This window comes from Pseudorasbora parva, chromosome 9 (assembly GCF_024679245.1).
Source record: "Pseudorasbora parva isolate DD20220531a chromosome 9, ASM2467924v1, whole genome shotgun sequence".
In the NCBI taxonomy this organism is placed as follows: Eukaryota; Metazoa; Chordata; class Actinopteri; order Cypriniformes; family Gobionidae; genus Pseudorasbora; species Pseudorasbora parva.
Window position 1 is genome coordinate 24,920,393 of NC_090180.1, and position 24,362 is coordinate 24,944,754.

The 24,362-nt window shown below is 44.8% G+C and overlaps 3 protein-coding genes across 5 annotated transcripts in view; 2 read left to right on the top strand and 1 right to left on the bottom strand.

Annotated features, from left to right (window-relative positions):
• Positions 1 to 924: 924 nt before the first annotated feature.
• LOC137089838 (ribonuclease H-like) lies at positions 925 to 1,449 on the top strand. Its single transcript, XM_067453410.1, has one exon. The coding sequence runs from the start codon at positions 925 to 927 to the stop codon at positions 1,447 to 1,449; it is 525 nt and encodes a 174-aa protein (XP_067309511.1).
• Positions 1,450 to 14,588: 13,139 nt separating this feature from the next.
• Positions 14,589 to 18,774, bottom strand: LOC137089614 (zinc finger protein with KRAB and SCAN domains 7-like). Its single transcript, XM_067453197.1, has 2 exons — positions 18,163 to 18,774; positions 14,589 to 14,846 (listed from the first exon to the last, which is right to left on the bottom strand). The coding sequence occupies exons 1-2, from the start codon at positions 18,772 to 18,774 to the stop codon at positions 14,844 to 14,846; spliced, it is 615 nt and encodes a 204-aa protein (XP_067309298.1). The 3' UTR covers positions 14,589 to 14,843.
• Positions 18,775 to 21,524: 2,750 nt separating this feature from the next.
• dis3l2 (DIS3 like 3'-5' exoribonuclease 2) overlaps positions 21,525 to 24,362 on the top strand; it is a 208,504-nt gene continuing 205,666 nt past the window's right edge. For all 3 annotated transcript variants that reach the window (XM_067454397.1, XM_067454398.1, XM_067454399.1), the window contains exon 1: positions 21,525 to 21,619. The gene's annotated coding sequence lies outside the window, so the exon portion shown is untranslated. The remainder of the gene's footprint in view (positions 21,620 to 24,362) is intronic.

A 24,362-nucleotide genomic window follows, 5' to 3' on the forward strand; every position in this document is an offset into this window, starting at 1 on the left:
CCAGGACTTTTTCTTTCATTGTTCCTGGTTGGTGGAACGATCTTCCATCCTCCATACGCATGACAGAATCACTCGCTTCATTCAAAAGACAGGTAAACACTCATCTCTTCCATGAGCACTTAATCATACATTTAAAAAAAAATGAAAAAATCTCCCCTCTATTTCTCTTTTCTTCTTCCCTTCTCTGGTTTTTGCTACTCTGAGTAGTGTACAAATCTTGGTATTTGGGTCACTTTTTGCGTTTCTTTGCCTCTTCTTGACGGATCGCTTCCTGTACTCCTGAGTTGTAAGTCGCTTTGGATAAAAGCGTCTGCTAAATGCATAAATGTAAATGTAAATGTACTAACGTCTCTGAGCTGCACAGTTTTCTGGGGGTATGCAATTACTCCCGACAGTTCATCGAAAACTACTCAGACATTGCTAGACCTCTAACAGCCCTGCTAAAGAAAGACTTCCCTTTTGTCTGGTCAGAAGCTCAAGAACACGCCATGACTGCACTAAAAAGACATTTATGCACAGCCCCATGCCTTGCTTACCCCGATCCACAGAAGGAATTCTACCTGGAAGCTGGGTTTTCCAACCAATGTCTCAGTGCTGGCCTATATCAACAACATGACCAGGACAAGAAGGTGGTTGCATATGCCAGCAAAACGCTTCTCCCACCTGAATGCAAATTTTCAGACTGTGAAAAAGCTCTGTTCTGCACAGTGTGGGCCATTCAGCGATTCTCTAACTACATTGGGGCAAAGAAAGTTATCATAGAGACCTGCCACCAGCCCGTAGGTGACCAGCGTGGTCACCAATTCACGCATAGCCACGTGGTTGATGGCCCTCCAGGGACGCAAAATTGAGGCACATTATGCACAGAATCACAAGTCTGCTCTAGGCAATGGCCTGGCTGCATGCCAAAACTGCTCTGATAACATGCCTGCTGCTGCAGTGAATGCACAAGAACCCCAACAACAACATCTGACCTGTCAAAGATACTTTGAACCAAATGCGTGCCAAGGCATGCCCACGGCCTACGTCGATGGGTGCTTCTACAACCACGACGGCATCCTCAAGGCAGGTGCAGGAGTACTGTGGGTAAACGATCAGCTGTGCCCCACACAACACTTTAAGTTGGGCCCCCAGTCATCGCAATATGCAAAGATAGCAGCCATTCTCATAGCCCTTCAGATCGCATCAGCTCATGACATTAGGGAATTGCTCATCTGCTCCGACTCTAACTATGCCAGACTCAGTTCCATGTGCCACCTTCCAAGCTGGAAAGAAAATGGTTTCAAGACCGCTAACAACAAGCCAGTCAAACACCAACACCAGTTCCAGGAATGTGACAACATCACGACAACACATGACCTAACAGTCTACTGGAAGAAGGTAAAAGGCCACTCTAAGCTACCAGGTCGTGACAACGACTTAAATGACCAATCTGACGCCCTTGCCTAGACTGGCGTACTACACGGCGACATGTGGGCACCCCCAAACCCCACATCCAACCTCAATGTTGCAGTGCTAACCCGTAGCAAGCGATCGCCACTGGCTACAATGCCAGCCTCGCAGCCGCTAACGCTAACTCTGCAGATTTCCAACAACTACATTGCGGATATGCAAGCCTCTGACACTGCAATAAAGACAATTCTTGACCACCTCTCTGACCCCTCCAACCACCGTATCACTGACTCTGAGCTCACTGATGACTCATGCCTCAGACATCTACATAACTCCAAACACATGATGCGTGTACAGGACAACATTCTCTGGTTTGCACCTGATAGCAGCACAGCGCCACGACTTATGGTGCCACGGTCGCAAAGGGGGTCATGCTAATGTACACGCACGCATGTGCTGGACACCACGGCACCAGAGCCACATATGACACACTAAAACAGGTGGCATATTGGCCTGGGATGCAACAAGATGTGGCAGAGTATATCAGAGAATTCCTGGTTTGCTGCCAGTTCCAACCACCATACCCGAACCACAGAGCCCCACTGCAGCGCAGATGGATCATGTTCCCGTGGTCAGACCTACAAATTGACTGGGTAGGACCCCTGCCCAGGTCCACAAAAGGCAACAAGTACTTTCTCACGGTGGTGTGCCAGTTTACCAAGTGGGTAGAGTGTCTGCCAGCACCCAACGACACTGCCCAGATCACGGCATACCTCCTGATGAACCACATCTTCTCCCTGTTCGGTTTAACACTGAGAGTCAACTCAGACAGAGGCATTCACTTCCCTCCCCCTCGTTCTGATGGCTCTCGGAGCTACCAACATGATCGACACGAGTGTCCCCTTTCTTAATCATGACTGGAAGGCAGATGACTCTGCCACGTCACTTGCTGTACCAACCCGGAGACACCAACCTTGTCACCGCTTACACCACATTCCAGTACCTCGATGAGCTCCATAGACTTTTAAAACCAGCCTTCGCTTTTGCCTCAGGCATTGTACTGAGAGACCAACCGGGACTCCTGATCACAAATTGCTGGACGCAAACCCAGAAAGTGTACGTTCGACTCGACCCCCGCAACATCTACAAGAGCACACTACCCTGCAGCCATATTGCGCCAAAACGCTCACCACACACCAGCTTATGGTGGAGAGGAGACAGAGTGATGAAGCCAATCTGGATATGGGGATTATTAGGAGGCCATGATGGACAAGGGCCATTGGACAAATTTGGCCAGGATGCCGGGGCTACAGCCCTACTCTTTATCGAAGGACATCCTGGGATTTTTAATGACCACAGAGAGTCGGGATCTCGGTTTAACGTCTCATCCGAAGGACGGTGCTCTTTGACAGCATAGTGTCCCCATCCCTATACTGGGGTGTTAGGACCCACACAGACCACAGGGTGAGCACCCCCTGCTGGCCTCACTAACACCTCTACCAGCAGCTACCTGGTTTTCCCCAGCTGGTTCCCCATTTTGTTGTTTTGAGGTCCACATGAGTGATCCTTAGGAGGACACCTGAGGGAGTTGGAAAAAAAATATCTTAACGGTAAAGTCTAAAAACAACCAAGTTATTTTAATAATATTCAGCTTAGCTCTGAACTGGGAGGACAAGAATTTGTTTGGACCCTATGGAGACGAGTTTTCAAAATACCTGGTCTATTGAAAGTGCAGGCACACTCAGACACACCAGTAGTACGAGTCGTCCTGGGGACCAATGTGCGCTCAGTGTAGATCTGTATTTTAAAAAACAAAAACAAAAAAACACAATGTGAATGATCAGGTTAATAAAGACAAATTAATGAGAGAATAATTAAACTTTTAGTTTATATAACGTTACTGTAGCACAGCTTTGAAATTATGAATAAACACTATCTATTCAAAACTTTCCATAAAGCAATCTAAAATACAATTATAATCCTTTAACATTTCATATTGAAAAAAATGTGTGTGCTGCAGCTGCCCTTTGTAACATTAACGTTAATAAGAATTCTCAGATGCCTTCAGTTACAGTAAGGTTAAAGATGGAGAGTCGAGTAATAAATCTTACAATGCAACAGAAGTCATATGCACGTCTTCCAAACACATTTTGAGCAGTTCGATTTAACTGCAATGATTTAACTGCAACGTTAACTGTTATGATTTATTTTTATTAATATCGTTAGCCAATATTGACAAACGTAATGTAAAGGAGAACTGACAACAGAGAAAGAAAGAACAACGATCATCAAAAACAAATTAAGCGCACTCATCATAAAGTTCTTCTGAATTATTGCCCACGTCATGCTGTATCTTCTTTCATGAATATTTTCCTCCAGCCATTTGCAGAAACACTCCCGCATTAAAAAGTTGATGTACGCTTGAATTAAAAAATTAAGCACCAACAAGGGTGTGGTTAAGTGCAAGATCATTTTTTTTCTTTTTTTTTAAACATGCTACAAATATATATTTCAAAATGTGTGTTTTATTGAAATATAACAAATCAATGAACAGAACGGTCCACTAACACAAATGTTTTTTGTTCTGTTTGCGCAAGGTATTACATACATGAGAGGATGCTTACTCCTGTTAAAGAAACTTCACAGTAATGGGTCCTGCACACTGTGCGATTTTTCAAAATCCTTTGTGAATGTCCCTTGTCAGACTGTACGAACATGATCCCAGATGTAAGCCATGTCACACTGGCTCAGTTGTCATTAATGTCAGACTGCACGATAGTTAAGGCGCGCTAAAAACGGACGCGCGCAAGAAAACTCACCCGGAGCTTTATATCATCGTGTTGTGTGACAGTGAGCTGCATTACACGCGGGACTGAAATGCTGGCTACAAATAAATTTCTAGCTCTTGTTTTGGTCATAGTTTGTCTTGAAAAACCGAGATATTTGACTGTTGTCGTAGGAGAAGTCACACTGCAGGATTCTGTGCCAAATCTTCTGACACTTTAATTTTTATAATCATAACCATACTTTCACCCAAAATGAATAATTAAAACAAGTTTAAAGGTAGGCTAAATCTTCTACAGATATTTTTTATTCTCTGTTTTCTTTAAAGACATACTCCAGTTACTGTTAAAACACACCACACTTGCTTCTTGTGTGCATTTTGAGCGCTTTTTGTGTGACATTATATTTATTTTGTCCATCAAAAGTGTGCTTTCACTTTACACCGTGACTGCAGCTGCTGGAGCCTATAGAAAAGAAAGTTTCTAAGTTCATATTTTCTGGCTGGCTCAGTCTTATGCACACCCCTTCAAGTAAAGTGTTACCAAACAATCTCTATGACATTATATGTGTAGCGTCTGGAGTCTCTTTCACCAGGATCAAAGATGAGTCAATTCTGACGTTTGTGATGGATAGCTTTTAGTCGCATATAAATTAGGGGCCCGATGCCGATGAGTCTGGGGGAGTTGACATCTTTAAAGGTTTTGTGACACAGCTGAAGTAGAACATGCAACATCTTTGGAGGTCTCTGACCACTTTAATCAGATTCTAATCTGGTTCCATGACCCTCTCTCTCAGACAGCGAGGGACATGAGTCTTTCCAATACACATACACTTACACACACAGACACAAACACATACTTTCCTTATGCAGCCTTCAATTCAACTATTCCAGAATGTATATGATATATCCCTGTGTGTATGGATGCTCCCTATGTCATGCAATGTTCATTTTAAATGCTTGTATTGCTGTGTAAAAAAAAAATATCTGCTTTAATATCTCCCAGCCATAACGTGTTTGATATCTAAATATTCCTCTCTCTTTGTCCTAATCAATGATGCACAGAATAGGATTATGAAATGTATCATTAGTACGTTTAGCGAACTTGGGAGTAAAACGGTATTAACTCAACACCCTTTACGACATCTGATAAAACATGCAAAGTGGGCCGTAAACATAGACAAAGAGAATCTTTCCCGCTCAGAATTCACCCTCTGAAATGGTCAAGCTAACCCAGGAGAGGTGTGGATTAATTGTCTTAAAAGAAAGTATGAAACTTTTCTTTGGGCTCTTCTCTACTCATCCTTGGACCTTTCCTCCCGTCCTCTGAACCCAGCTCGCCCCTCGCCATGCGGCTTCGGCCCTTGCTTGGCGGTGCAGTCACGTTGGTTGTTTCCATTGAAGTCGGCGCGCTCCGCTACTCAGTTTTCGGACAAAGGCGGGCAGGCACTGAGCACCATCTCAACAGTCAAGGAACTTCCACAACTTCCTCTCCTTTTTGGCAACATTCACTCTCAAACTACCTTCAAACTTCCCGCGGAATGGAGACACGATCACTTGAGAGAACTGAGAGAGAGAGTGCTCCAGCTCACAGAACACTCTGAAAGGACTCACACGCATTTGTTTATACTCAACACAAAGCAACCCATGCAAGTATAAATTCCATCAAAATTTAGATGCGTTTTAAGACTAGTAACCCTGTTTAAGGTGATATTGTTCTTTGCTGGCCTCTGTAGTAATTTTTGCGAAATAACGCCATTCTGTACCCTCTCCTTTCTCTCCTTTCTCTTTTTCTTTTCGTCATTACTCTGTCTATACGTGTATTATTTATTTAGTTGTATGTAGTATAAATTATTAAAACCACTGTATCCATGTTTAATTGTCATTGTTGCTGCTCACAAAACATAAGTCACTTTAATGTTCAGACCTATAGCTCTCATAAGTATCTTTGAATACTTTAACTAATATCCCAATAGCTCGGAAAGTTTGTTCTTTGTGGCCAGAAGAGTAACCTTCCCGAAGATTTAGTAGGAAGAATAAAAACTTTGAGAGTTTATAAGAGATTGTACTGATCGTTCTTTAAAACGAACTGATCAGATGAGTTTTGATCAGATGAGTTTATATATAATTCCTCATTAAGCTAATTTAATTTATTATTATATGTAGCCCAGTCCTACATATGTAAAGTTTGTGTGTTTACACTATATTTTTAGTACTACAGGCAAACTACTTTGCTTTTAAGCACAGACAATGTCCTTGCCAAGCAACCTTTTAATGGAGACAGATAATATACAACAATAACAATAATAATAATAATAATAATAATAATAATAATAATAAATTGTATCTATAATGCAATTTTCATTCTGAAGAATCTTAAAGTAATGGAAAAGGGAAAAATAACAATATGAATAAAAAGTAAAAATTTGTGGAAACCAGATGTGGAAAAGACGGTTGTGGAAATGACATTTTTCCCCCTTTCCCTTTAATATCTCATGTTTGACTAGCCAGTTAGTGTTCGTTTTAGAGTTAGCATATAATCTCAAATATCACCTGATGAAATTGTAAAAATTCAGAAAAGTTTCCGTCAGAATTAATTATGAGCAGTTCAGAAATAATATACAATAAACATACGTATTTCTCATATTTCTTGATATATCTCCAATTTATTAACCTCTGCTGGGACCATTCTTTCATTCAGCCATGTGGTTTCCTCTGGAGTGTCAGTTACTTTGGTTACTGAGTACACAAATCTGGAACACTGAACCTGGGATTGCATTTAATGCAGAGGTGTGGAAATGACAGTGAACCCAAGGGACAAGTGTTCAACATGTTTAAAATATATCAAATTGAAAGAAAAAAAAAAAAAAAAAAAAAAAAATATATATATATATATATATATATATATATATATATATATATATATATATATATATATATATATATATATATATATATATATATACAGGTCCTTCTAAAAAAAATTGCATATTGTGATAAAGTTCATTATTTTCCATAATGTAATTATGAAAATTAAACTTTCATATATTTTAGGTTCATTGCACACCAACTGAAATATTTCAGGTCTTTTATTGTTTTAATACTGATGATTTTTGCACACAGCTCATGAAAACCAAAAAATTAGCATACCATGAAAAGGTTCTCTAAACGAGCTATTAACCTAATCATCTGAATCAACTAATTAACTCTAAACAACTGCAAAAGATTCCTGAGGCTTTTAAAAACTCCCAGCCTGGTTCATTACTCAAAACCGCAATCATGGGTAAGACTGGTGACCCGACCTTGTACAGAAGGCCATCATTGACACTCTCAAGCGAGAGGGTAAGACACAGAAAGAGATTTCTGAACGAATAGGCTGTTCCCAGAGTGCTGTATCAAGGCACCTCAGTGGGAAGTCTATAGGAAGGAAAAAGTGTGGCAAAAGCGCTGCACAACGAGAAGAGGTGACCAGACCCTGAGGAAGATTGTGGAGAAGGACCGATTCCAGACCTTGGGGGACCTGCGGAAGCGGTGGACTGAGTCTGGAGTAGAAACATCCAGAGCCACCGTGCACAGGCGTGTGCAGGAAATGGGCTACAGGTGCCGCATTCCCCAGGTCAAACCACTTTTGAACCAGAAACAGTGGCAGACGCACCTGACCTGGGCTACAGAGAAGCAGCACTGGACTGTTGCTCAAATTTTGCATGTCATTCGGAAATCAAGGTGCCAGAGTCTGGAGGAAGACTGGGGAGAAGGAAATGCCAAAATGCCTGAAGTCCAGTGTCAAGTACCCACAGTCAGTGATGGTATGGGGTGCCATGCCAGCTGCTGGTGTTTGTCCACTGTGTTTTATCAAGGGCAGGGTCAATGCAGCTAGCTATCAGGAGATTGTGGAGCACTTCATGCTTCCATCTGCTGAAAAGCTTTATGGAGATGAAGATTTCGTTTTTCAGCACGACCTGGCACCTGCTCACAGTGCCAAAACCACTGGTAAATGGTTTACTGACCATGGTATTACTGTGCTCAATTGGCCTGCCAACTCTCCTGACCTGAACCCCATAGAGAATCTGTGGGATATTGTGAAGAGAAAGTTGAGAGACGCAAGACCCAACACTCTGGATGAGCTTAAGGCCGCTATCGAAGCATCCTGGGCCTCCATAACACCTCAGCAGTGCCACAGGCTGATTGCCTCCATGCCACGCCGCATTGTAGCAGTCCTTTCTGCAGAAGGATTGCCGACCAAGTATTGAGTGCATAACTGAACATAATTATTTGAAGGTTGACTTTTTTTGTATTAAAAACACTTTTTTATTGGTCGGATGAAATATGCTAATTTTTTGAGATAGGAATTTTGGGTTTTCATGAGCTGTATCCAAAATCATCAGTATTAAAACAATAAAAGACCTGAAATATTTCAGTTGGTGTGCAATGAATCTAAAATATATGAAAGTTAAATTTGTATCATTATGGAAAATAATGAACTTTATCACATATGCTAATTTTTTTAGAAGGACCTGTACACACAAGCTCTCTGTTTAGGATTCAAACAAATATAATCCAAGCCCCTTTGATGACGTGCATGATTACATTACTGTTTATCATCTGTCCGTCATTGCCCGCCCTGATGATTTCATTTGTCCAAACAGTTTCTGTTTCGGAGATAATTACTCCTCTATGGATCGAGTCCGGACCGAACTGCCCAACCTAAAAAAATTGTGGGCGGGGCTTAGTTCGGCTGGCATCCAGGCTAGGAGAAGAGAGCAGACGGGTGATAATGTTAATAGGAGTTCGGCTGAAGATTGTATATAGTTTGAGGAAATAGAGTATTAGTCCAAATCAGTGGAGGTGTTATCGATTGTGCGTGTGCGAACATTACACCGTAACTTGTCACCTCATTATTGAACACTCAACTAACGCTATTCCGCTGTATTAAACACGGATTACAGTTAATGTTGTTTCCATAATTATATTCTACTGCTGTAACATTACTGTCAGTCCATATTTATGTCAATACTGTCAGTTTTAGTCATATTTATACCCTTATAAACACGATGCATGGTTGCATCTCAGGTAGCGTGTATGCACTATAAAGTTGTTTACATCTGAGTGTGAGCACATAAATTGTGAAGGTGAATAAAGATACAAACAAGCTCTCCAGGATTCGAATAAATATAATCCAAGCCCCTTTGATGACGTGCATGATTACATTACTGTTTATCATCTGTCCATCATTGTGCAAAGCCCGCCCTGATGATTTTCGGAGATAATTACTCCTCTATGGATCGAGTCCAGACCGATCCGCCCGACCTAAAAAAATTGTGGGTGGGGCTTAGTTCGGCTGGCATCCAGGCTAGGAGAAGAGAGCAGACGGGTGATAATGGGAATAGGAGATCGGCTGAAGATTGTATATAGTTTGAGGAAATAGAGTATTAGTCCAAATCAGTGGAGGTGTTATCGACTGTGCGTGTGCGTGCATTACACCGTAACTCGTCACCTAATTATTGTACACTCAACTAACGCTATTCCGTCTGAATTAAACACGGATTACCGGTACAGTTAATGTTGTTTCCATAAATATATTCTACTTCTGTAACATTACTGTCAGTCCATATTTATGGCAATATTGTCAGTGTTAGTCATATTTATAACTAATAAACACGATGCATGGTTGCATCTCAGGTAGCGTGCATGCACTATAAAGTTGTTTACATCTGAGTGTGAGCACACCTGAAGCAGCCATCATGCTCACACGCACAGCTCATGGACTCATGTTATCGCACACATTTTTGGTATTATACTGAATGTCCAATCCGATTTATTCGAGTTCATGATCATAGATATTATTATTGTGTTCTGTTTCACCAGAATCTTTATTAGCATTGTGTTCAGTTTATAAATGATTCTAATATCCATATTTGCATATTTAATAAAACCATTCATTTGGATTATAACCTGAGTGAGAATCATTGTTCTGACCAGAAAAACTGTAGCCTTCAGCCAAACCCGAACTAGTAATTAGAGTGAAGACTCACAAGATTTTTTTTTTTTTTTTACCAGGAATCAATTAGGGTTGGAGCATAACTTTGGGCCTGTCCAAATAACTCACACTTGTAGTCTCACGCAACAGGATTTAAGTGTGCAAGACTTTCCCAGGTCGGAAAAAAACACAAAGTAAATTACACTTTAATACACACTTCTAAGCAGTATTTGATGCTAATCGTATCCCAGCATTTATCATGTTTAGGAAATTATGTAGACCAATTTCATGTCATGTCTAGGAAACTTTCCATTGTAAGTTAAATTAATGTTACACATAATTTGGTATTAAAACATAAAGTGTTGCACATTTTATTGTTGCAGAAATTACAATACTAATCTATATTGTAAAATGTTTGCAAATGAAGAACCACAATCATGCACTGGTTTAGTATTTCCCATTGAGTCAACGAAAGTCTCAGAATATTTTGACCAAACTCCAGTGGTCAAGTGCAAAGATCACAGGCTTTCAGGGGACAGGTTTAAAGCCTGTTCTCCATTAAGAGCACATAATGTTTTAGTATTTAGATGTATTCACATCTATAACCCATCCTCTATTTACCTTATAATCAATTCCATATCTTAATAAAGAGGACTATCTCCATTACAAAACTCATGGTATGCAAAGTGGAGGGAAATCAGTATAGTTTATTTTTCAACAAATAAGACTATGAGACAAAACGTATTCTATAAAAAGCAAATAGGAAGTAAATAGGAAAAAACAATCAAAACTGTATAATACAATAGTAGCTTCCTAGAAATGTCGCCTTAGTCTTTAAATCATTCTCATTTGTTCTCATTGTAAAATTGTTGGAAAAGTTTGACGCTGCCTAACAAGGCCATTAGACAGACTTTAAGCCTTATGCATGCAGTTTCTAAACAACTCAATATTCAACAGGGCAGAAATCACGTATTCCTGTAGCAGTTTAATCCACAGTGATGAGACAGAATTGTGAGTGAGTCACAGTGTATTTTTGTTGTCTTAAATTCAATATGATTGTTAGATTTACAAATTGCATTGCAATATGGCCTAATAATATAATACAGTTAACCAGTAGGCCTAATTATTTAGGAATGATTCAAAGTGTATCCAAATATCCCATTGTTGCAATACATGACATCACTGATTCAGCAACTCATTTGTTGATTTATGTTCATTCTGCACGAGGCATTTTATTTATTTCTGCGCCAATAGTGCTCTTGTGCTCCTCAGTCACTTTTACAACCCATTCCACTTACATCACTTATTCTATCCATTTTGAAACCAAAGCAGTTTTTCCGTTTTTCTCTATTTTTGGGGGGTTGCTTTTTGCGTGAATTAGACTGATCTCCCGATGACGGCCGCTGTCTTGCGCCTTTGACGCTCGTTTCCAGCTCCTGCGGCTCTTTCGCTGCGCGCGATTTGTTCAGCGCTCGCGCGTCCTCGGTTTCATTCCTCACTGGTCGCGGGCTCCTGTTCTCTTCTGGCAGAGTTTTTGTGGACTGCGATAAAAATAATAATAACAAATGATTTCGTGAAAGATAACATGCACATTTAACCGAAGAAACAACTGCCGTTCATTTGCTTAAATGTTTTGCTGTCATCCGGTGCAATTAAAAAAGCTAGTATAGGCTATAGGCTATAGGCTGTATGTAGTTCTTCGATAGCATATAACAAAAAACCAGACGAAAATAACAAACCTGCCATTGCAGTCACCTTTGCCTAAATTTACAGCAGCTTTCTTTACCGACATAACGTGCATAAAAATCCACAAACCTGGTACTGGACTGTGGTGAGTGGTTTTGCGTAAAGTGACAGACTGACCATGAACAGTCCACAGATGAGTGTAAAAATTATATCCATCCCAGCGACTGATGCGACAAATGGCACTATTGCAAACGGTCTGGATCACACTTTCCCTCTCCTCTCAGTGTTTTATAATCCAGCTATGATGTCATGATTATTTAAATAATAGTGTCATTTCCTTTTAATGCTTCAATGCCAATAGCTTCGTTCCTATCGTTAACGTGTTCATTTATTTATTTATTTTATGAACAAGCAAATAGCCTATACAAATAAACAAACAAACCCATACATTATATATATATATATATATATATATATATATATATATATATATATATATATATATATATATATATATATATATATATATATATATATTAATATATATGAGTGTGTGTGTGTGTGTGTATGTGTGTGTGTGTGTGTGTGTGTGTGTGTGTGTGTGTGTGTGTGTGTGTGTGTGTGTGTGCAATATATATAGGCTATATAATGCATGGGTTTGTTTGTTTATTTGTATAGACTATTTGCTTGTTTAATATAAGGGTTAATGCAGCCTAGTAGATAGAAAAATTCAAAAATAAATAAAAACGTGTGGACTCAAACTTGCATCATCACAATAAATGCCTATTTATTTGGGAAGTTTTGAAGAAAAATTCAAAAATAAATAAAAACGTCTGCACTCAAACTTGCATCATCACAATAAATGCCTAGTATTTATTTGCGAAGTTTTGAAGTTTGAGAAATGTGAGGGATTTTATGTTTATTTTGGATCTTATTTTGGACTTATTTTGGTTTTCTATCCACAACTTTCCCGAACTCTGACCTTTCCCATGATCGCTATGGCAACGTAGAACTCGCCGGTAACGAACTTCCGGTTTACATTATTCTGTACTGTTATCAGCTAAACACTTGGTTGTATTATCAGGATTCAGGAGTAGATTTTTACAACAACGCTTCAGGCAAAATGATCAAATGTCCCAGATGGTCGCATGGATCTGACTATCTTACTAATATAAGTAAGATATACTTATATATCTTACTTATTAAAATTAAAAATTTTTGAATTTTTCTATCTACTAGGCTGCATTAACCCTTATATTAAACAAGCAAATAGTCTATACAAATAAACAAACAAACCCATGCATTATATAGCCTATATATAATAGATTTGGGGTTGCTAGGCAACGTGGGGGAGAGGACGCTGGCGTTGTCTGTTCGCCGCTTCTCCACCCACAACAAATCATGTTAATGTACTATTAGATTTACATTTTATTTTATTTCCTTATGTTTGAGACTAGTCTAACAGTCAGAGCTACAATTGGGACTGTTGCTGATTGCTGGCAGCCACTGAGAGGTCGTTGTTCGTCGTTTCGCCATTTTCAACCGCTTCTCTAATGTTTACGTTTGAATTGCTGCGGTTGGTTTCTGGTTTGGAGGACATTTGATGTTTCTCGGCGCGGGTGCACACTGGTGGTCTCCCTTGGGCTTAAGCTGCATGGTGGCTGAAGTTTCCACCGGGCTAGCGCCATCCGGGCTCTCGTCGTCGGCGTCCGGCATGATGTTGGGATGTTCTGCTTCTCGGCTGCGCCGCTGTTCCGTCCTGCATTGCGGCCGTGGAGCGGCTTGGACATCTGCGCCGGCCCTGGTGTGTCCACAGAAGTGCCCGGAGGAATGTTCTGCCTCCTGCATGGTGCTGCAGCGATCCCCATCGTTTGAATCATCATGAAGAAGACCCATCATCTGGTCTTCAGCTGTCGTGCCTCGGCGATGTCATCGGGACACTGCCGCTGGGAGAAATCTGAAACATGGAGTGGACCACAGTGTGCTGCGGAGCTAACAGAGACTTCCACCATCAGCTGTTTTCTGTTCACCATCAGCTCTGCTTCTGTTCACCATCAGCTCTGTTTCTGTTCACCATCAGCTCTGTTTCTGTTCACCATCAGCTCTGTTTCTGTTCTGTTTTCTGTGTTGGTTGATTGTTTGTAGTATTCTATATTTTTACTTGTTATTCATTTTTTGTTGTTATCTCCCCCCCCCCCCCCCCCGTTGCACTTTGAGATTCTTCGGAATGAAAAGTGCATTATAAATAAAATCTATTATTATTATTATTATTAATATCTGTAGCATTAAGTGATTCACCTGAGTTATGCGGTGCACACATTTTGCCACTGTGTGAATCGATTTTATTTTATTATAAATAAAGGTTTATTTGTTTATAGTTATTTATTTTGTTAGATATTTCCACTTTGCGGGAGTCATGCAAAATAATTTTATTTTCCCGCGACTCGCACACAATGTGCGTCTCAATCGGCTCCCTAGTTCAGTTGTCAGGGCACTGATCAGGGAGTCAGCCCATTGACTTATGTCCTGATCAGTGCCCTGACTAGTGAACTAGGGAGCCGATTGAGACGCAGGGAATATCTTGCCGCCCGCATCCGCATTCACCCATCAAATATTATCCCGCGCCGAACTCGGTTGTGCTGGGTCCCGCGGGAGTGCAGGTCTAGATATTTGGAAGGTAACGTTAGGCTGAGAGCGGTCTTGATACACATTAAATCTGAAAATTATTGAAACCAATAAACATACTTGTAGTAAGTTCGATATAGTAAGGAAGGAAGAGGACACAGGGGTCGGCTGGACTGTTGATGCTTCTCTTTTATTATAGTATAGCAAAGTCAATAACACACTCAACGTGTGCCTTCAGTCAAACTCAATAATCACTTCCGGTTCACAGCACTTCCGGCTTCCGGGTTAAACTCAGTCTCTTGTGTGTGTCGCACCAACAGTCCGACTCTCTCTCTCCTCGATCTCCGGTTCCACCGATGTTTTGTACCCTCTCCGCGCTCATTACTGGAACGAGAGACAGGTGTTATTAATCTGCTTCCAACCCACTCACTTACCGCTCGTCCCGCGGCTCTCTCTCCCGCTGCAGACCTCGCTGAACCACGCCCCCCTTGCCACATACCCCCACCGCCCGACTCAGGCCGGGGAGCCGTCCGGCCTGCAGCCCCCCCCCCCCCCCCCCATTTCTGGAGAGGAAGTCGGCCACAGCCATCTGAGCACCCGGCCTGTGGACCACCTGGAACTTAAAAGGCTGAAGAGCTAGATACCAACGGGTGATCCGCGCGTTGGTATCCTTCATGCGGTGGAGCCATTGGAGAGGAGCGTGGTCCGAACAGAGGGTGAACTCCCGCCCCAGAAGGTAGTAGCGGAGGGTGAGAACGGCCCACCTGATGGCAAGGCACTCCTTTTCGATGGTGCTGTACTTAGCCTCTCTCTTTGAGAGCTTACGGCTAATGTACAGCACCGGCCGCTCTCCCCCCTCCACCTCCTGGGCCAGGACTGCGCCCAGCCCCCTGTCCGACGCGTCAGTCTGCAACAGAAAAGGGAGAGAAAAGTCAGGGGAGTGTAAAAGCGGCCCGCCACATAGAGCAGCCTTAACTCGGGTGAAGGCCTGCTGGCACGGCTCCGTCCATTGGACCGTATCTGGTAGCCCCTTTTTAGTAAGGTCAGTCAGAGGGCTGGTGAGGTCCGAATAATTTGGTATAAACCGTCAATAATATCCCGCCAGCCCCAAGAACTGCCTTACCTCCTTTTTGGTCTTGGGTCTCGGACAGGTTGCAATTGCGGCGGTCTTATCAATTTGGGGACGCACCTGTCCATGACCCAAGTGGAAGCCCAGATACCTTACCTCCACCCGCCCAATTGCACACTTCTTCGGATTGGCCGTGAGCCCCGCTCCCCTCAGCGACCTCAAGACCGCCCTAACATGCTGCATATGCCGCTGCCAATCGTGACTGTAAATCACGATATCGTCCAGATAGGCAGCAGCATATGCGGCATGGGGACGCAAAATCCTGTCCATGAGGTGCTGAAAGGTAGCGGGCGCCCCGAACAAACCGAAAGGAAGCGTGACGAATTGGTGCAATCCAAACGGCGTGGTGAAAGCTGTCTTTTCTTTGGACAATGGAGACAAGGGGATCTGCCAATAGCCCTTCGTTAAATCCAATGTCGAATAAAATCGAGCCGTGCCCAGCCGATCAAGCAACTCGTCAACCCGCGGCATTGGATACGCGCCGAATTTCGACACTGCGTTCACCTTGCGGTAGTCCACACAGAACCTGACCGAGCCGTCGGTCTTAGGGACCAAAACGATCGGGCTCGCCCAGTCACTGTTGGACTCCTCTATTACTCCCATATCGAGCATTGCCCCTAATTCTTCCTGAACTACTTTTTTCTTGTGTTCAGGTAAACGATACGGCCGGCTGCGAACTACCACGCCCGGCTCGGTCTCGATATGGTGCTGGATTAAGTTGGTACGTCCCGGTGGGGGCGAAAACACGTCGGCGAATTCCGCCTGTAGTTTTGATAGATCAGTGAGTTGGGACGGTGAGAGGTGATCTCCCCCAGGGGCCAGCACGACCGATTGTGCTTTGATGCTCGCCTCTGGCCCGAGATCATCCTCTCCCCCGATCACCGTCGCCAACAACACTGATTCCACCTCATTCCATTTCTTCAGGAGATTGAGGTGGTATATTTGACGTGCCCCGTTCCTATCGGACCGTATCACTTCATAATCGAGGTCTCCAACCTGTCGTGCGACCTCAAACGGCCCCTGCCACTTTGACATTAATTTAGAGCTCGATGTAGGGAGTAATACGAGCACTTTCTCTCCCGGTGTGAATTTGCGTAGTCTCGTACCCCTGTTATACGACCGGCTTTGGCGGTCCTGGGCTTGTAACAAATTCTCCCTAGATAGCCGCCCCAAAGTGTGGAGTTTTGTTCGCAAGTCCAGCACATATTGAATTTCGTTCTCGGCCAAAGAAGGTCCCTCCTCCCAAGTTTCTTGTAGGACGTCCAGCACCCCCCGGGGCTGCCGTCCGTAGAGAAGCTCGAAGGGGGAAAACCCCGTGGAGGCTTGCGGGACCTCCCGCACAGCAAATAAGAGGGGTTCTAACCACCGATCCCAATTTTTGGCGTCTTCCTGTACGAATTTACGGATCATGGATTTAAGAGTGCGATTAAATCGTTCGACCAAGCCGTCTGTTTGTGGGTGATAGATGCTTGTCCGAATGGATTTAATGCCCAATAATCCGTACAATTCGCTTAACGTGCGTGACATAAACGCCGTGCCTTGATCAGTGAGGATTTCTTTCGGAATCCCCACTCGGGAGATTAAACGAAACAGTGTGTCCGCAACACTCTTCGCAGAGATGTTGCGGAGAGCCACTGCTTCCGGATATCGTGTTGCGTAGTCCACGATAACTAGCGCAAAACGATGTCCGCGTGCGGATCGCTCTAATGGCCCGATGAGGTCCATCGCAATTCTCTCGAAGGGGACCTGCATTAATGGAAGGGGGCGCAATGGCGCTTTTGGGGCGGCCAGTGGATTCACCAACTGACATTCAGGACAAGACGCGCACCACCTGCGCACATTGTCATGAATGCCTGGCCAAAAAAATCGGGTCATTAAACGATTCAGCGTGGCCGCCTGTCCCAGGTGGCCCGCCATCGGGTTAGAGTGAGCCGCCTGGAAAAGCATTTCCCGGCGGCTCTTTGGTACTAACAACTGGGTTGTATCCACTTTTGTCTGAGCGTCTTGGGTCACTCGATACAACCTGTCCTTAATTATGGCAAAATAAGGATACGTGACGGGCAATGCGGGTTGGAGGGACTGACCGTCGATAGTGCGGACCTGCTGGAAAGCATGTTTTAGGGTCTCGTCTTGAGACTGCTCCAGAGGGAAGTCATCGCGGTCCGAGAGAATCAGTCTCTCGACCCCGCTCGGTTCCTCTGAAGCGGTTCCCGAGTGCCCCGTATCAGTCTCGCCAACCTGCACACGCACCGCCCCGTTCCTAGCCTTGTTCTCCCAAGCGGCATCCGCGCATAACGACCCCAATAACGCCGGAAAGGCGGGCCAATTCGTCCCCAGAATTAGCGGATGCCGGAGGTGGGGACTAACCGCCACCTCAACACTATGATTTTCTCCCCTAAACTGTATCGTGACTGGGACAACCGGATATTCCACCACATCCCCGTGCACACACCGCACCTTAACCATGCGGCTTGTATCCAATGCCCCAGGCTGCATCAGGCTTTGATGGATCGAGGTTTGGTTACATCCTGAATCCACCAAGGCCTGATATGTACCCCCCTTGATACTCACAGGAATTTGGTACTCTCCTGCTTGATCAGGGGTGGTCCGCTGGAAGTCCGGGACCCGGATCATTGTCCCGATGTCCATCATCGGACATCGGTCCACAAAATGGTCCGGGTCGCCGCACCGCCAGCAGGCCAGCCCAGGCCTGCCCGCCGCCCCTGCGGCGGGGAGTGGGTTGGAAAATGAGCGTGGAGGGGGGGTGGAACCGGAACCGTTATCCCCGCCCGACCCCAGCAGCCCCGCCCCCCTGGGCGGGGCCCTCGAACTCCCGTACTGCCCTGGGCCCATTCCACCCCGGCCTCTGGGGGGAATGCGAGGGGGCCCTGGAGGGCGGGACCTAGGGAGAGGGACAGGGCGAGAAGGAGAGACAGAGGGGGGAGAGAGAGAGGGAGAGGTTAATAGGGGCTCGCCGACCCCCGGGCACGCCACCAGATGGTCCTCCGCCAGGTTGATGGCCGTCGTCAGCGACGTGGGCCGGTGGCACTGGACCCACTCGGCGGTCTTCTTGGGTAGCCGAGCGATAAACTGCTCCAGTACCACCAGATCGACGATGTGGTCCACGTCGCTTCCACCGGCCAATAGCCATTTGCGGCACGCGTCCCGGAGCTGTTGGGCCATCGCGAAGGGTCGCGAACCCGCTGGATGATGGCCCTCTTCAGGTCTTCATAATTCAGGAGGTTCGCCACCGGCAGTTGTTGGGCGGCCGCCTGGGCTTCTCCAGTGAGCAGTGGTATGAGGCGCACCGGCCACTGTGCCCGGGGCCACCCGCAGGCCTCCGCTGCCTTCTGAAAGAGGTCGATGAAGGCCTCGGGATCGTCCTGTGGCCCCATCTTGTGTAGGGGCACGTGGACCGGTGCGCTGGCGAGCCCGGCGGCTTCGGTGCGAACCTCCCGGTCTATCCAGCTCCGGAACCTCTCGCGGTCCTCTTGCTGGCCGCGGACAATGGCCTCGAAGCGGCGCTCCTGGTCTGCCCGCAGGTCCAGCATGGATTGGTGTTGCTCCTGATGGAGGGCCGCGAGAGAGGTGATGATGTCCGCAAACGCCGTGGCGGAGGGCGTTGGCGTTGTCATGGCGGCGGCGCTGTCCTGCTTCCTTCCCGGGTTTCGGCACCAGTGTAGTAAGTTCGATATAGTAAGGAAGGAAGAGGACACAGGGGTCGGCTGGACTGTTGATGCTTCTCTTTTATTATAGTATAGCAAAGTCAATAACACACTCAACGTGTGGGGCCAGTCAAACTCAATAATCACTTCCGGTTCACAGCACTTCCGGCTTCCGGGTTAAACTCAGTCTCTTGTGTGTGTCGCACCAACAGTCCGACTCTCTCTCTCCTCGATCTCCGGTTCCACCGATGTTTTGTACCCTCTCCGCGCTCATTACTGGAACGAGAGACAGGTGTTATTAATCTGCTTCCAACCCACTCACTTACCGCTCGTCCCGCGGCTCTCTCTCCCGCTGCAGACCTCGCTGAACCACGCCCCCCTTGCCACAATACTATGGCGTCATTTCCCTGTCAAATGTCGAGAGCGCATTATTGTAGCGCGAAAGTACATTAATATAGTGCGCGAGCGCGAATCTCTCTGCTCTCGCGCGGAATATAATGCGCGAGCGCAAATCTCTCTCTGCTCGCGCGCGGAATGTAATGTGCGAGCGCGAATCTCCCTGCTCGTGCGCGAGAACTCTGCTTGCGCTCTCAGATACGCTGCTCTTGTTAGAATTTTTTGTCTGTGCTCACCAAGCCTGCAGTCTCCCTCTCATTTACTGAAGCTTTCGCGCCTCGATCGCCCCTCGGTGACCGGTCCCAGTATAGCCGCCCCTCTGTGATTTCTAATGGACGCGAGGCAAACTAAATAATAAAATTACACTTCAAAAAATTTCCCCCAAAGTTAGTTTATGTCACTGAAGGCAGTTATCATCACGATGATTTCATTTCAGGTGTTCGTTTTAAAAATAAGTTTAGTTTGAGTTAGTTATTTGATGCTATTAAAACGGGGGGTGTGACGTCATGATTGACAGCTGAGACTGACTGCTTCTCTGAGTGAAGTTGTCACTGAGTCACTAACGGACTTTTTTCGAAATTTTTGGGAGCAGATTAGAGCTTTAGCTTTAATTTCTACATTTCCATAACTGTTTATTTCACACCAACATAATTAATTGTTCTGCATCTGCGAGAGTTTGGGCGGGCTTTTGATATCGCGACTGTACTTCCTGCTCTACTTCCTGCGCTCTACTGCGCAACTCCGGTCCCGAAATCGCTACTGCGCAGACTCGGTCCCAAGATGTCCGCGCCGTGCAAGGCCGCCTGAAAGCTTCAAATATGGCAAGCGGAAACGGATGATGTCGAGTCGTCCATATTTTTTTACGGTCTATGCCATAGACAGTAAAAGAAATGGACAGAGCGACCCCATTGACGTCTACGGCGAAATAATGAAGTCAACCTAGGGGCACTCACTTCCTGATGGCTGAGCGAACTGCGCAGGCTCAGACTGAGCTTGACGACGTAGATGTGACGTGAGCATCCCGTCGGACAGCTGTAGGTCTTCAAGTAGTTGTGGAAAGTGAAAGCTGAATCACGTTGTTTAAATATTTTCTCCCGTTGCTTTTGGCTCACTATGGGCTTCTCCCCATTCTTCCCCCTTGACTTTATCAGACTTTATGTCTCCACGTCCCCCCGACTGTCTCATAGACAGTAAGAGATTGCCTGCGAGCGTCTCCTCAGGTCTATACGGTAATTTCTCAACTGTGCGACAGAGTTCGGATGGCGGCGTTCACATATGTTCAAATGAACCGCACTAAACTAACTATCGCACCAGGGTTCGTTTTATTTGAACCAAACATGACAAGTGTGAACGCACCCTTCGAGTTTGTGAACGCAACAACGCTACCCATGATACAACGACAGCGCTTTATATATAGGACCTGGAAGAGGTGCGCAGTTACTGCTGTTGTACAGACGTGTTCAGGGAAATATAGCAACCGATATAGACCATAGACACAGCAGACATAGACGTTGAGTTGCATATTAAATTAGAAAGAAAAAAATGAAGAAAAAAAAAACATTCTGTACTCAAACTTGCATCATTACAATAAATATCCACTATTTATTGGTGAAGTTTGAGAAGTGTGCAGGATTTTTATTTTATTTTGGATCTTATTTTGGACTTTTTTTTTATAACCTTTTTACAGTTTAATTTTTTTATTTATTACTGAATTAAAATAAAATTACTATTTAATTATTTACATTAAAATATATACTAGCTAGATTATATTTGCATCCGTATTTACAAATATCAATGAAGCTTCTGGTTTACGACTAAATTTGAGTCTGTGCAACAAAACTACAGTACCCATGATGCAACGACAAGCGCTTTATTTATAGGACCCGGAAGAGGTGCGCAGTTGGTGCTGTTGTTCGGAGGTGTTCAGTGAAATATAGCAACCGAAATAGACACAGCAGACATAGACGGTGAGTTGTTATTTATGTAAGATTATGTTTGTTTATTTATTATCTATTGATTTTTATCTATATACATAAGCTAGTTGTCCATTGGGGCACGGATGTATTTTATTGAACGATCATTAGGGTACGAAAACCAAGTAAGTTAGCTGTTTAGCTCGTTGTAAAGGAATAGTGTGCCTCACACACTGTTATATGAGTAAATCCATTCTTAATTAAACCATGGTTTAAATGAAATTCTTCTGTTATTTAAAACACATTGAGTCATGACTACTTTTTTCTTCAAAGGGAAGATTTTAAGTGATTGACATGACTATTGGGTTCATAGCATGATTCAGGCTTATAAGCTTATGCAAGTTACTAAAATTATAATAACCTAGTCAACATAGACCTAAGATCCGTTTTCTGTCAAGACAAGAATATATTAGCTATGTAAGGGTGTTTCTTCAACTATGAGAGTACATTTATGTCTTGGGGTTGATTTTGATTTAAATAAATACATTTTATATAGAAGTAAGTTTCAAACTATAAAAAAAACAGTTGTTTTGTCCAACTTCAAAGCCTTCATCAAACAATTATTTCAATTTGTCACTATTTTAGGGTTTCTTTGTTACAGTGCAGTTATTATACATTTAGTACTGGGTAGTATTAATTAACAACATGGACTGGGTTTGGCTTAGGATTCGTTGCATGTAATTATGCATAATTTATAGTTCCCTTTCGAGAGAGGTTCCTCGTATTGCGTATGGGAAAAACTCATTTTCTCGAGAATGTGAAGCAAAACTTTATTAATAAAGGTATCTATGTAAAGCGCAGTGAGCTGCACGGCCATAGCCCGGCGCGAGGAGCGCTCTGATTGGCCGGGCCGCGGCAACTGCAGGAACCTATGGTGAGGCGGCTGAGAGGAGCGAACCAATGGGGGCGCTCCAGAGAGACCACCGAAAAAGGGGGCTAAAAATAGCATACAGGAGGCTATATTAGACCCTGACTCACCATAGGTGTCAGATTTTATCTCCTCCGGAATCAAGCAAACCGCCGTCGAAAAGCAACCAGCGGAACATTCCTGCAGCCCTGAGGACGCCGGATTCCCTCCGAGTCTCCGCCTTCAGCCACCTGCGTTCCTGCTGCGCCATCCGGCGTTATATATATCCTTTATACTGTGTGTCTATGTTGAGTGTTGTAGGTGTTTGTGTGTGTGTTGCCGCTGCAACGCCACTTCTAGAGCTTACAGGCTTGTTCTCTTCGAGGACTCTCTTGTTCCGCCGCGCTGAATAGCGCCGCGGAAAGAGAGAATGTTAGAGGACATGAGCACTCAAGCCGAAGCTCTCTTCACTCTGCCGCCGCCGCGGCTCTTCTTCTGCCGCTGCCGCAGAGTTGTCCTCACTCTTCTCTCGTTCCGTCGCGCTACAGCCGCGGACAGAGAATACTAGAGTGAATAGGCGAACTCGAGCCGAAGCTCTCGTCACTATACCGTCGCGCTGAGGAGGCGCCGCGGACAGACGGAGTTTTTCCTCACTCTTCCTCTTCTCTAGTTCAGTCGCGATATCGCCGCGGACAGAGAATACTAGAGTGAATAAACTAACTCGAACCGAAGCTCTCGCCGTGCTGAAGAAGCGCCGCGGACAGAGTTTTTCCTCACGCTTCCAATTCTCTCGTTCAGTCGCGCTGTCGCCGCGGACAGAGAATACTAGAGTGAATAAACAAACTCGAGCTGAAGCTCTCGCCGTGCTAGAAGCGCCGCGGACAGAGTTTTTCCTCACGCTTCCAATTCTCTCGTTCAGTCGCGCTGTCGCCGCGGACAGAGAATACTAGAGTGAATAAACAAACTTGAGCTGAAGCTCTCGCCGTGCTAGAAGCGCCGCGGACAGAGTTTTTCCTCACGCTTCCAATTCTCTCGTTCAGTCGCTCTATCGCCGCGGACAGAGAATAACGTACTAGAGTGAATAAACAAACTCGAGCCGAAGCTCTCGCCGTGCTAGAAGCGCTGCGGACAGAGTTTTTCCTCACGCTTCCTATTCTCTCGTTCAGTCGCACTATCGCCGCAGACAGAGAATACTAGAGGGAATAAACTAACTCGAGCCGAAGCTCTCGCCGTGCTCATTCTACCGCCGCCGTGCTGAAGTGCTGCGGACAGAGAATACTAGAGTAAGTTAGACGAGCGAGCTCGGTCAAGATGTCAAGAACAATGTCGCTGCAGCGCGCACTTACTGCCAAGGAAGTTGTAATGGCTGCCTTGTCATGATAGCGCGCGCCCCTTCCACAGCGCATTGCTGACTAGAGCGCGACTTACGTCATAGCACGCGCTCACTGTCAGAGCATAAGGGCGTCGGAAAAAGGTTGCCAAGCTAAGCCCTTTTTTCACTCTATCACTTCCAGTCCCCTTTATTCAGGCGGCTGGAAAGGTTTTTGCACTGTAGACAAAGTGTCCACTACACAGTGTGCACCCCTACATAAGCACTGTTAATTCAGCCTCACAAAATCACAAATAAATCCCGCCGCGGCCGGATTACACCATATAAAGTCAACTAGCCTTATTGCAGTCAACTAGCCTGTGGTCAAACACGCTTGTCTGCATGCGCGCTTTCAGTCTAGACTAGAGCATAACGGCATTGTGGAATGGCTCACATACCACCCGTACTTCCTTACATTCTCCCAGTTCCCTTAAGTTAAGTGACTGGAGATGAAATATTGCAGTCAACTAGCCTGTGTTAAACACGCTCGTCTGCACACTAATGCTGTGTGCGTTTACCCC

Bases quoted from the DNA above. Each gene is read 5' to 3' on its own strand.
- LOC137089838 (XM_067453410.1), top strand. From the start codon at position 925: ATGCCTGCTGCTGCAGTGAATGCACAAGAACCCCAACAACAACATCTG.
- LOC137089614 (XM_067453197.1), bottom strand. From the start codon at position 18,774: ATGGCCCAACAGCTCCGGGACGCGTGCCGCAAATGGCTATTGGCCGGT.